We start from the raw sequence: 12326 nt of genomic DNA, 5'->3' as shown, positions 1-12326 counted from the left end.
AAGGGAGTCCAGAAGGCAGCAGGTATCTCGGTGTGGTACGGGGCATGGAGGAGAACGGTCCCGAGTCCCAGGTTTTACTGGGAGGCTGCAGGAGCTTTGCGTTCAGACTCGGTGCTGGAGGGGAGTAAAAGAGGTGAACAGACTCTGGTGGAAATCCCCCCGGTACAGTACGCAGAGGTGGAAATCGGAGGGTTATACCGAGCAGGTCTGAGCCAGCGCACAGGCAGGTTTTCCTGGGGCTTACCCAAGGCTCTGAATTTAATCCCTGGCAACAAAACCTGCCTGGGTCTTAAGAGCGAGGCGGGGAAGTGAGCATGCAAGAAACCCACTGAATCCTCTTATTGGCAGAAGGGAAATCGGCAAATTACTGCCAAGGTCTTGGTAAATCAAAGATATTTTACTTGCTACTTTTATATCCTTGATTACCTGCTGATGGATTTCACCTAGTTAATGTTATGTTTTCTCTTTTGGTATTTACTCCCTTTGCTTCATGCACTGACTCAGTGTTTCCAGATGGGAAAGTGTGGCTTTTCTTAAGAACTTGGGAAAAGCTTTTTTTCTCCCAACTTCCTGGGGGAAGAAAAGCCCGTCAAGCCTGTTTTAGGTGGTAATTTTATGAAAACTGGAACACTACTACTCTTCATAACATCTGGCAGAAAGGTTACAGCTACGCAGCTCTGAGTCATCTTAAGAAAAGGTTTGTCTTATGCAATTTGGGAAAAGTAGTATGTGGTCATGTAATTTAGGAATTTAAGAGAATGTGTGTGCCTCTGAGCAGAATTATATTGCATTGGCAAACTTAACGTTATCATTTATTACCCTTAATGGCATGATTTTGCCTCTTTTAAATTATTATTTTAATATAATTTCTGACATAGTTTCAGTGAATTGTAAAATATATTACCTAGCTGGTTCATCTTATGAATTGTAAAAACAATACAGGTCTAGGCCAATGCAATCAAATGCTGTATGTGTATTCAATGTAAGTATATACCTCAATATCACAGGTCTTCTGCATAAATAGTTAGCATTATGCAGATACATGCCCAGATAAAAAGCAGCTACCTTTTTATTTAACTAACTTCAGCAATCTTTTTCTTAATTAATAGGCATATGTCTTCTAAAGAATTATGAACATTCACACACATATTAATTTACCACTGCTACAGCCAAGTTGAGTCAGGTTTCTATGAAAATATACAATTCCCTTGCGATGAAATGACATGCATAATATATCAGCCCACACTCATTTTACTTCTGCCATGCCCATTTTAAAATATGATTGTGACTTGAACAGTCACTGGCAGGGTCTTTACTTTGCCCAGTTTAGAGGAGAAAACATCTCCCCATGATATGTTGTGTATCTTTCATCATTGTTTTCCTGGTTCTCAAAATTGCAGTTAGAAACATCAAGCTGTGCTCCCAGGAGACATCAGAAGTGAGATGACATGCTGTTTTCTTCTCTATCCATTCTCAGTTTGACAAAGAAAACAGACTAGGCATGTTCTTCAAGTAAAGCCTTTATCCTGACTACAATGAAGTCAGTAATGATTCATCTGTAGGTGTTTCTCTCCCCTGACAATATAAAGGAACCTTTCAGCTGGGCTTTGCTAACACACTTTGCCTATGGCCTGTTGAAACTTGAATAATTTTTTTCCTGGCAAAAAACAAGCTATGGAGTGTGCTGTGCTGATTGTAAAGGGTAGAGGTTGTAATGGAGTTTTACATTTTCATTTATAGTCCTGTCCCAGTGTAGCTGGTTTATGATGAGAAGGGTTTTTTTAGAGTATTAGCGACAGGTCTTTTAGCTTGTACGGTGGTATTTTGGTCTTGGCTTGTGGGCACTGGCTGGATTAAGTCTGGCATAAGTCTTGAAACTCCTTTCCGTAAGGGTCCTAGATCTAACTTGCTCCAGGGCTAAGTCTGATGAACAGTTGCTCTTACATGAAGTTCACTTGGTAAATAAAGAGGTAGTTATGAGTTTTTAGTCAAGTTCTTACTTACCAGAGTGTTCCCATAACAAAACCCAGCAAAACAATGCACTCTTACTCCTGCTGGTAGCCTCAGAGAGGCACAGCTTTGAATAGGCCACTATCTTTTCCTTTTTTTTCCCCTAAAAAAGGGTCTCTGAAGCATCAGATGAGGAGCAGTGGCAGCAGCCCTGTGGCCACCAAGTTGCGGTAACAGGGTGGACTCCAGCAAAGTGGTCTCTGGACAGAATGATCAAACAATTTTTTGCCATCCAAAAGCATTGGACCCATTCTCACGTGGACTCTCCCTTTTCTACACCCTTAGGATTTTGTTCCTAACTTTTAAAAGGCAGGGGGAAGAGGAGGAGGGGGGGGGCAGCCGAAAACACTGTTGCCCTCCCTTTTCCCCAAAGTCACCTGATTTCCCGAAAACGCCTAATACAGACCAGATATGCGTGCTCCCCTCCGTGCAGCATGAGCCAACAGGATTGTGCAATTTGCTCTGGAAATTCCCCTTCCTGCCCAGAGCCGGCGAGCCGAGCATCTCACCCCAGCGGGGAGGCTGGGAAGCCGCATCCCGCAGATAGAGGGTGCTGCGATACTGGGAATTGAAGCTTCCTTCCCCAGACCCCAGCCTGGTTCCGAGGAGGGTGTGTACAGGAAGAATAAAAGAGAAAGAGAGAAAAGAGAAGGGAAGAGAGAAGAAAACCAGACACGAACTAGGGAGAGAAGGTAAATATTGCAAGCATTAGAAATGAGAAAGGAAAATATTCCTGAGCATCGCTGTCTGACAGCTAGAAGAGTCAGGACAAGCTGCTCCCCAGCCCCAGGGTCTTAGCATGATTTTTGAGGTGCTGGGAAGAAGGGATTGGGTACCCCGGGGGGGAGGTGCTTTCTGTCTTAATTTGCTGTGCACCGGCATGGTGTTTAGAGACGCTGATGCTCGTAAGGGGAGAACGTGAGTACCAAGACAGAGATCATCTCTCCATTTTGTTGGTATGGAGCCTAGCATCCCTTCTTGAATGCTTGGGGTTGCTGTATGCAGGAAGGAACAGAGATATAAACTTGCTTTTGAGGCAAAACATTGACGTATTCTCCACAAGCTGGGGTTTTACGGTCTTTGACCTGCCTAGCAGACATGCAGCAGCAGAGGCAACATTAATCATTCACACTGTTTTTTGTCCCAGACCGTAACTCCAAAGTCCAATTCCTGAAAGTTTTCAGAAAGGAAGATCTGCTTTTTTCCAGATGTGGTGAGTTATTGAATCTCCAAAGGGAACTCAGGTTTATTAATAATTTCATTTTATAAATGAGGTGTTTTTCCTGTAGTACTGTACTGGTTCTCAAATCTGAATGTATCTATAGCCCTAGTAGGCTCCAGAGCCAGGCACTGAAGTAGGGAATAGCACTTAAGACCCTTGTGTTCAACCCCTGCCACATTACCAGCTCTTAGAGAGCTGGAGAGGAGCAGAGAGCATGACTGAGGTTGTACTCCTTCTGTGTGAAAGGCTACAGGAGAAAGGCAAGGCCCACACAGCCACAGGGTTGGTCATTAAATCTCCAAAGCCAGGAGCTATGCTGCATGCTATGTACAGCCAAAGACTAGCTTTTTCACTGGGGAGTGCGTGCGTATGCAGACAGAGAAGACTACTGCAATGTCATCTTCCTTCCTCTTTTCTCAGGTACCTTATCTTCTTCTGTCTCCCTGTCTGGGCTGATGCAGACTCCATGTATGGTGAGATCTTGTCACCCAATTATCCTCAGGTGTATCCCAATGATGTGCAGGAGTCTTGGGAAATCCAGGTCCCTTCAGGATATGGCATTCGCCTTTATTTCACACATATGGATCTTGAACCATCGCAGAACTGCCAGTATGACTTTGTGAAGGTACTGTCCCCGTCCTCAAGTGAGAAAAAGGCAAAAAGGCAGCTTAGAGCACAGAACAGCAAAGCTGCGTACAAAGCTCAGGGCTGAAAGAGAAGATGGGCACATCCTTCCTGTTCTGAGCTCCAAGAAGCCCAAACGACTGAGTGTATCTGCACTAGCAGTCACTAAATTGATTTGAGTTTGCCTCATAACCTCATGAGCATTGTATGCCAACTGAGTGTCCCATCTATGCCCCCCTCCCCGTGTTTCTCCTATATTCATAGGAAAAGCCTTCTTAGCCATCACTGGCACCTCTCTATTGCAAGGCATATTCTTAGCCAGTGAACTGTAGGTATAAAAGGACCATTTTCTTAGGGCATTGCTTTTCTGTCCCTGAAATTATTCAGAATTAATCCATGAGTGGACACAGATAATTTAATGCAATCAGAAATTAATTGGAAATGATGGAGGTTAAAAACAATCAAGAGATCTGTGCATGAATAGTGGGCACTCAAAGTGCTGTGGTCCATTGCACCACAGTTTTCTATGATCTATGCCTCACAGGTTTCTTAAAACTTAGAGACCCACTAGCTCTGCTCCGTGTCGTCCCACAAGGCACGAAAGATCCAGCATTTCCACACAAACAGGCAGGAACAAGACCATCCTATCCTGCAATAGCTATGGGTGAATAAGACCAGGTGCAGCACCAGAAAGACACCTTGGAGAAGGACCTTTTGCAACAAACTGATGAACTTGCTAGACTGCTCTGCAGACCGTCAGTGATTGGTTTTGCCATTTTGAACCACAGTGTTGATTTTTTGTCCAAAGGGGCCTGAGGAAAGGATGTTAACAGAAAGCTTTCTGGATTAATTTGTATGTGAGAAATTAAGACAGGTATTTCACAGCTGGGAAGTCAGCAGGAGGGAACGCTCCTCAAGCGTCTTCCAAATGTCGTGAAACTGGTTGTCTAGGGGCTCTGTTCAGCTGTACCTTGGCCGGCTGTGTTCCACCCTTGGCCAGCTCGGTGGATGACGCAGCAGCCTTGGTCCCTCCTGCTAGCTGTGTGACATAGCGGTGCCCTGGGAGATCTACTGGAATGTTGTGAGAAATGCATGCAACTTAGGGGCCTTTGGTTAGCCACCTATAAGCTGAAAGACTCAAGAGTTGGTAATTACACGTATTCCTGTAATGAGATAAGACCTCTCTGCATTCTTCTGCAGATCCTGTCTGATGGCCGTGTTGAAGGCGTGCTTTGTGGGCGGAAGAAACCTCGTGCCCCTGGCTCCTCAATTGTGGAGGAATTTCTTGTCCCTTCTAACACCCTCACTATGAGCTTCCAATCAGACTTTTCCAATGAGGAGCGTTTCACTGGTTTTGCAGCCTACTATGTTGCAGTGGGTAAGGTTACAACAGCCTCCTCTGATTCTCTGTAGTGTCCAGGCTGGGGCGGGGAGGAAGCTGACAGAAGGGATTTCCTTACGAGAATGCCTTATTTAAAAGAGATCCCAGCAGACAGGACTGCTTTCCTATATGGCCAATATAAATGCTGTCTTACAGATAGCTTTTCCTTGTTGTCCACCAGTGCTTGCTTCCCTTTCTCACCTTCCTCCTGCCCTTAGGGCCCTCTCCTAATCTTGGCTGATTCATCTTTTCACACTTGCAGACTTGGATGAGTGCACGGATTTTGTGGATGAACCTTGCAGTCATTACTGTAATAATTATATTGGAGGTTACTTCTGTACCTGTCCACCAGATTATTTCCTCTATGAGGATCAGAAAACATGTGGAGGTAAGAGATCTACATGAGCTGTGCTCGAGAGGAAGAGTTAATTTATGCCAAGTGGGATATTGTATGTGGAAGACCTTCTCTATCAACCTTCTCAACCAGTTGTGACAGGTGTACGTTGAGGAAAAAAACATCCCAGTGCAAATATGAACTGGCAGTAGACCATGATTTTGGGAATTTCTATTAACATATTCTTAACATTCTTTTTTTTGTGTGTCAAGAGAATTAAGAAACTACTAAATGCCATTCTTTAAAGACTGTGACGGGGACCCTTCTTAGCATACTGCTATCTGTGAATCTTTAAATTTCTGACCAAACAGGGCAGTTCAATAAAGAAACAAAAATAGCCAAGGGGCTGCTTGGCTTGAATCAAAAAATTGCAAAGTCACAAATGATGCATATTGGAAGCAGTATAATATGAGGACATAAGCATGAGAGAAGAGGGCCTAAATCGCAGGTGGAAGGTAAAAAGAAAAGCCACTAGAAGTTAAAGTCCCTGGATAGAGAGTGGCCCTGGTTCCGTTTCTTGGAAAGATGCAATGTTGTGACATGGTTAATGCAGGTGACTGGGGGGACTGGAGATGTAGTCGAAGACGGAAAGCTTGTCAGCTTCGTACACGGACCATTTCCTTTCTGAATCCTACCTGTGTTCCTTCCTTGATCCTAGTGAACTGCAGTGGAAATGTCTTCACTGAGCCATCAGGGGAGATTGCCAGCCCCAACTACCCCAACCAGTACCCAGAGAACTCGCGGTGTGAGTACCGAGTGGCTCTGAGGCCAGGCTTCTTTGTGGCGTTGACCATAAGCAGTGGGGACTTCGATGTGGAACCAGCCGATTCAGGAGGGAGTTGCCACGACAGCTTAACAGTAAGTGTGGGGTTTAGGGAGGGAGTGAGGATACTCTGGATCTCCCCTCAATCTCCTCATATTCAGAAGACTCTCTGACTGGTTAACTTTATTTTCAACTCTGTTGCCTTTTGAAGTTCTTGGGAATACATTTGAATATGTATATACTGAATATATATTTGAATATCCCTCTGAATACATTTGGTATTTCTCATTTCTTCTTGTTTGTTATTTTCCCAGCTTGTCTCTGGAAAGCAGCATTTTGGTCCCTATTGTGGCAGCAAATTCCCAGGTCCTCCTGAAATCAAAACTAGGAACAACATTCTTGACATAATCTTCCAGACAAACCATGCAGTTCAGCACAAAGGCTGGAAAATACGCTACTATGGGGATCGTGAGTAAACACTTGGGAAAGCGTTCCCTCTGCTGCTGATTTAGGGAGAGAGTTTGTCCCAGGTCAGATTCATGGTACCACAGCACATTAACATGTTCACAGCTGCTGGTATTGAGTAAACAGAGGATGCCTGTTTACTAGGGAAAATAGTCACCGGGGAGAAAGAAGTTGGGAGCTGGAAGGAGAGTAAATATTGAACCAGTTAATCACTGATTTCCACCTATCTCTTCAAAGCGGTAACCTGTCCCCTGAGTGTCATCCCCAACTCTGTTCTTGACCCAAAGAAGGAGAGGTATATCTTAAAGGACAGTGTGAATGTGACCTGTGTGGAAGGCTATGAAATTGTGAGGGTAAGTTACTTTAAAAAGCATATATCCTCTCTGGCCCCCTCAGCAGCTTCCTGATGCCGTTTCCCATCAGGTGTCCTGAGCACCTTTGGGGACTCACATGTTTTCACCACAGCTGTAGTAAGTGGAAACCTCTTCCAGCCACCACAGCATTTTGAGGACCCTTCGCTGGAGTGCCTGTGTCAGATATATTTCATGGTCAGCGACTTACATGGATCATGTGTTCTTTTCCCTAGCAACGAGACAGCATCAGGAGTTTTCGTTCCAGCTGTCAGGACAACGGTGAATGGAGCAACTCCCATTTCAGCTGTGTTCGTAAGTGACCTGTCTCTGTATTGTGGCAAGCAGACTGGAATGGAGCCTTCAGGCTCTAGACCCACTATATCTCCACATTAGGAGAATGCTGAAGGACTGGGATGTGAGCATGCTGAAGGGACAGAGGAAGTGAGCGCTGATGACTGTACGGGGACCGGAGGAGCTGAGTGGTCCCCCATCATACAGAATAATCATATCGTTGGGTGAGGCTGCCCCTTTGATTATATTTGATCATTTTTGTTTCTTCTCTACAGCTGTGAACTGCGGTGATCCCATTGCTATTGACAATGCCCAAGCCATATATGTCTCTGAACTTCATGAGCCTCTGTACAAAGCTGCTTTCCGGTATCAATGTGATGCACCTTACTATACCCTGAAAACCAAAGGAGATGGTAAGCATTGCCTCTGCTACACAAACATATTTCTTTGATCAAAGGTCTAAGAAATGGTACTGGCATCATCACGGGGCTGGGATTATATCCCATCAGGTCAAGACTGGGAAAAAGTTCTTATTGGTGGTGGGGTTGCAGGCAGTAGTTTTGTGTCGCTTTTGTGTTTAATACACTAGTAACGTCTGTACTTGGGCTGTTGACCTTAAATGCATTAGCAAGTCCTCTCTCCATTTGGCGGGTGTGTGAACCGTGGAGATTTTTGTCACATATAGCACACATTTCTGGTGGAGAAGTAAAGGACTCAAGAAATCCATTAGATGAGGTCCCTCCAAAACAGGGGCAGAAGCACCCTGGTGGGGTTGTGTGCTTCTAGGGAGATCTCAGCAATGTTTACCAAGCTCTGCTTGCTTTGGAAATGAGAAGGTTAATACATCATCTTATACAGTAATGCTACTTACCCTCTCTTCATCTTGATTGTATCCTTATGACACTCTTTTTTCTTGTGTTTTCCAAGCGGTGTATCAGTGCTCAGCCAGTGGAGAATGGGTCAACAAAGAGATGGGAACAAATCTACCAAAATGTGTCCCAGGTACTACCAAAAACTGTATATGTACACGTGGCATATGAAGTCCACTGCTTCTTTCATCTCTCTCTTTTAAAACTGTTAAGCCCAAAAGTACAGTTGATCCTTTCTGTGTTCTTTGAATCACATTGGACAGGGTATTTCTGAAAGCTGTGGGCCCCAAAGAAAGGTCAGATGAGGCAGCAGAAAGAAACTGGAAACAAAAGTGGGCAACATAACAAGACAACTGGTAAAACAGGACCTCTTCAAGTATCAGTGTGTGTTTCTGCAGCAGTTTCTCTACCTTCAAGGGTACACATTCTCAAGTTGTTCAGTGCTTTAGATCTCTGTCTGCATTGCAGGTAGCAAAAAGACAGACAGGTCAAAAAGCAATGTCTGACAATGCTGGACCTTTCTGTCTTTGGTCCCTACCAAGCTACACTGAGAGCTGTAGCTTCTCTTCAAACCTCTCTTGGGGGTAGTGCCCAGCTGTCTACCGGGCACTACAGATGCAGCACTATAGGGAAAGGTCTTTCACTGCTCTCACTGGAAGTCATAGCCTAAACCCTTAAGTTTTAATGTGTCCTTCAGTATTCAGCTGCACTTACTGGGTCTGAAAGGTCAAGCAAGATCCCTGTCAAGGACTTTCTCATCCTCTCTTCGTGTCCTTGGGAGATACTGAGGAGGGAAGTGCATGGGTACTACTCCTGCTCCTGACTGCTGAAAGTTATGGCTGGGTCTTAATTTCCAGCTGATAGAGAGAATTTTAAATCCTATGTATTCTGTATGCTGTTCAGCTTACCCTCTCAGAGGAGGCAGCATGCCTAGGGCTAGTTGTACATGATGCCTGTTCACTACTCCAAACACCCAAATCCTCATTGGCAAAGTACAGGATCCAGCTGAAAATGATTCAACCCTCTTAAGGGCCAGCTCAGCCAGTGACTTGGACTCTACCAGTGCACAGTGCAAAAGGCAAATTGTAAGATAAAGCTCAGGGAATTTACTACCCAAGAGAAAGTAGTAACTTTGTAGATACTAAATTCTTTGTAGAATATGGAGCCAAACTCTTAGTGGGACACAGCAATGAAAGACAAAGACAGGCAATGGACACAAGTTGCAACAAAGGAAATTCTGATTGTATTTAAGGAAAAATGCTCCCCCAGAGCACTGGAACTGTCGTCCGGAGAGGCTGGCTAATCACCACACTTGGAGTTGATCAGAAGTCACCTGTCAATGTCCCTGAGCAACCTGGCTTTGCAGTTAGGAGGGCAGGGGGAAGGGCAGTTAGGGATGAACAGGTTGAAGTAGAGAGATTGAGAGGTACCTCCCAGCCTAAATCTTTCTATGATTACATGAAATTTTTTAACAAACTCTGCTTCATTTGAATTGGAAGCTACCTACCGGCTGTAGTTCCTTAATCTCTGACTGTATGACTAAGGGTTCAATGTAAACAAGGCAATGTGATAAGAAATCAATTTCCTAGCTATGTCAGAATGACCAACCTTATTTATGCTCTTAGTGCTCACATTCTATGAAACCTTACAGAACATTTTACTCAAGGAGCAGGGAGCACCTCTGCACCCATAAGACCCACAGATAAGATCTCCATTAACCCACTGCTTAAGATTTTACATACTAAGAGAATGGAGAGGAAAAATGGTAAAACATCAGTGACAAAACTGAACACTTAACCTGAGACGATCTGGAGTTCACAAAAAAAAAAAAAAAAATCATTTTAAATAGCAGTGTCATATTTCTAAGAACTTAGGCAAATTCTTGTCTTTTTCAAAGACAATACCTTCACCTACAGGACATAATTCAGCAAAGGAAAAATGCTAACTAGAATGCAATTAAATTGTGAGCTTTGACATACCCAACAGTGACAACTGCTTTCCAGAACAAGAATTTGAGAATGAGTATTTTCAGCCTAAATTGAATGTTGATAGTAGTTTTGCTTGAATTTTCTTGAATTTCTCTGTAAATACTAGTTGCAAACTCTATGACACAGAAGATAAACATCGGTTATTCAGAATCAAAAATGATTTAGAGGACACATGAAGGAGGGGACTACGGGCTTTTTAGCAGTACCAAAGAACCCCCTATTTGTAACTGCTAATTCTCTCATCTGGTTCCTCTTGTTTTCTTTTCTTCCCAGTCTGTGGGGTGCCTAGTAATCCCATCAAAGAGAAAGCAAAGATTTTTGGAGGCACCCGTGCAGAAAAGGGCAACTTTCCCTGGCAGGTGTATTTCGATTACCCAAGAGGAGGTGGCGTACTCATCTCTGAAAGATGGGTAATGACTGCAGCTCATGTGCTGGAGGGATACGACAACCCCAACATGTATGCTGGGGTAATCAATGTTGGTAAAAACACCCTGTACAAGGAGGGCAAGCGGTTGGTCTCAGAGGCTTCATTCATCCATCCTGATTGGAAGAAGCAGCCCATAGAAACCAGGACCGATTTTGATAATGATATTGCACTACTGAAGCTGAGGGAACCTGTGAAGATGGGCCCAGACATCTCACCCCTCTGTCTTCCTGGTAAATCATCCGAGTATGAGCTGCAAGAAGGGACTCTGGGCTACATTGCTGGCTGGGGCCAGAGAGAGAAAGGAAGACTGCCTATTTATCTTTGGAAGGCACAGATTCCCGTGGTGGACATGGATAAGTGCCGATCTGTGAAACCAGAGGGCTCCGCTGATTCCAGTGCTTACCGATTCACTGACAATATGATCTGTGCTGGTGGTGACAAGGACAGCTGTAAGGGGGATAGCGGTGGAGCCTACGCTATCCAAGATCCTCGTGATGACGGGCGGTACTATGTGGCCGGGCTGATCTCCTGGGGACCAAGATGTGGTACCTTTGGTCTTTACACCAAGGTAGTGCGTTATTTGGACTGGATTACAGAGACCATGAGCAAGCATGAGAGTGAAGAAACTTGGCAGGATTAGCAATTTCTCCTTTCTGCACAGTCACCCTTTCTAAATGTGATGGTTACATGTTCAGGCTGGCTGTGATCCTGTTCACTCTGTGTATGTAACGGGCCTACTCATTGTGTCTGTGCTGAGTGGAGAGTCAGCAATATAAATCTGTTCCTCCCACTGTCGTTGTGTCTGGGAGGGGAAATTCTCTTTCTTCCACTCACAGCAGCATAAGAGGAAGATGCTATTCTGGATAAAGAGGCTCCTTCTGCTTCCTCTCATTTTTTTCTATCTCATTTTTTCCCGTTTGGAGAAGACCTAGCCATGCCCGACCTGACAGGAAGATTTCAATGAAGACAAGACAGAATAATGGTTGGTTCCCAGGGTATGTTCAGAGCCTGGCTTCTGATTTATATTATTTCCTGTACTGTTCAGAATACCTAACAGCATTAAAGAATATCCAAATTGCCTTTTGTGCAATGTGCTATTGTGTGTGTATTGCCTTTCTTCTTCTCAGTCTAGACCTAGTTCTCCCTGAAACTCCCTAAATCAAGTGTCTAGTCACATTTTGACCCACTGTTCTGCCAGCTTTTGTCAAGCTGTAACTTGTGCTACCTCACCTCTCTACCTAAGAGCCTTTATGAAGTTCTGAGATTGTTGCATCTCATTGACCAACCATTACCAGCAATGAGGACTTCAGACTTCTGAATCAAGCTGACCAGGAGAGACATCTTCAAAATCTTTTCATTCACCTGTCCTCAGGGCTTTATTTTTCAAACTTTATTGTGTTAGGTAAGAAATAAAGCTCGCTTGATTTAGGGAAGGTGGTGTTGTGGGAGAAGATTACCTGATGTGCGTTAGGGGTGTCTTGTGCTCCAGAAAGTCCTATATCACTCACAGATATCCTTCCACTAAGATGGTCAGGGAAC

At 44.3% G+C, this 12326-nt stretch overlaps 1 protein-coding gene across 1 annotated transcript; it reads left to right on the top strand.

Annotated features, from left to right (window-relative positions):
- The first annotated feature begins 2540 nt into the window (after positions 1 to 2540).
- On the top strand, positions 2541 to 11866 carry C1S (complement C1s). Its single transcript, XM_030020358.2, has 12 exons — positions 2541 to 2702; positions 3158 to 3223; positions 3653 to 3857; positions 5057 to 5234; positions 5500 to 5625; positions 6290 to 6489; positions 6709 to 6862; positions 7097 to 7212; positions 7446 to 7524; positions 7779 to 7916; positions 8431 to 8505; positions 10634 to 11866. Exons 2-12 carry the CDS (start codon positions 3219 to 3221, stop codon positions 11425 to 11427), a joined length of 2070 nt encoding a protein of 689 aa, XP_029876218.1. The 5' UTR covers positions 2541 to 2702; positions 3158 to 3218; the 3' UTR covers positions 11428 to 11866.
- The last annotated feature ends 460 nt before the right edge of the window (positions 11867 to 12326 follow it).

Source organism: Aquila chrysaetos, chromosome 7, assembly GCF_900496995.4.
Source record: "Aquila chrysaetos chrysaetos chromosome 7, bAquChr1.4, whole genome shotgun sequence".
In the NCBI taxonomy this organism is placed as follows: domain Eukaryota; kingdom Metazoa; phylum Chordata; class Aves; order Accipitriformes; family Accipitridae; genus Aquila; species Aquila chrysaetos.
This window is presented reverse-complemented; position numbering and strand designations above follow the sequence as displayed.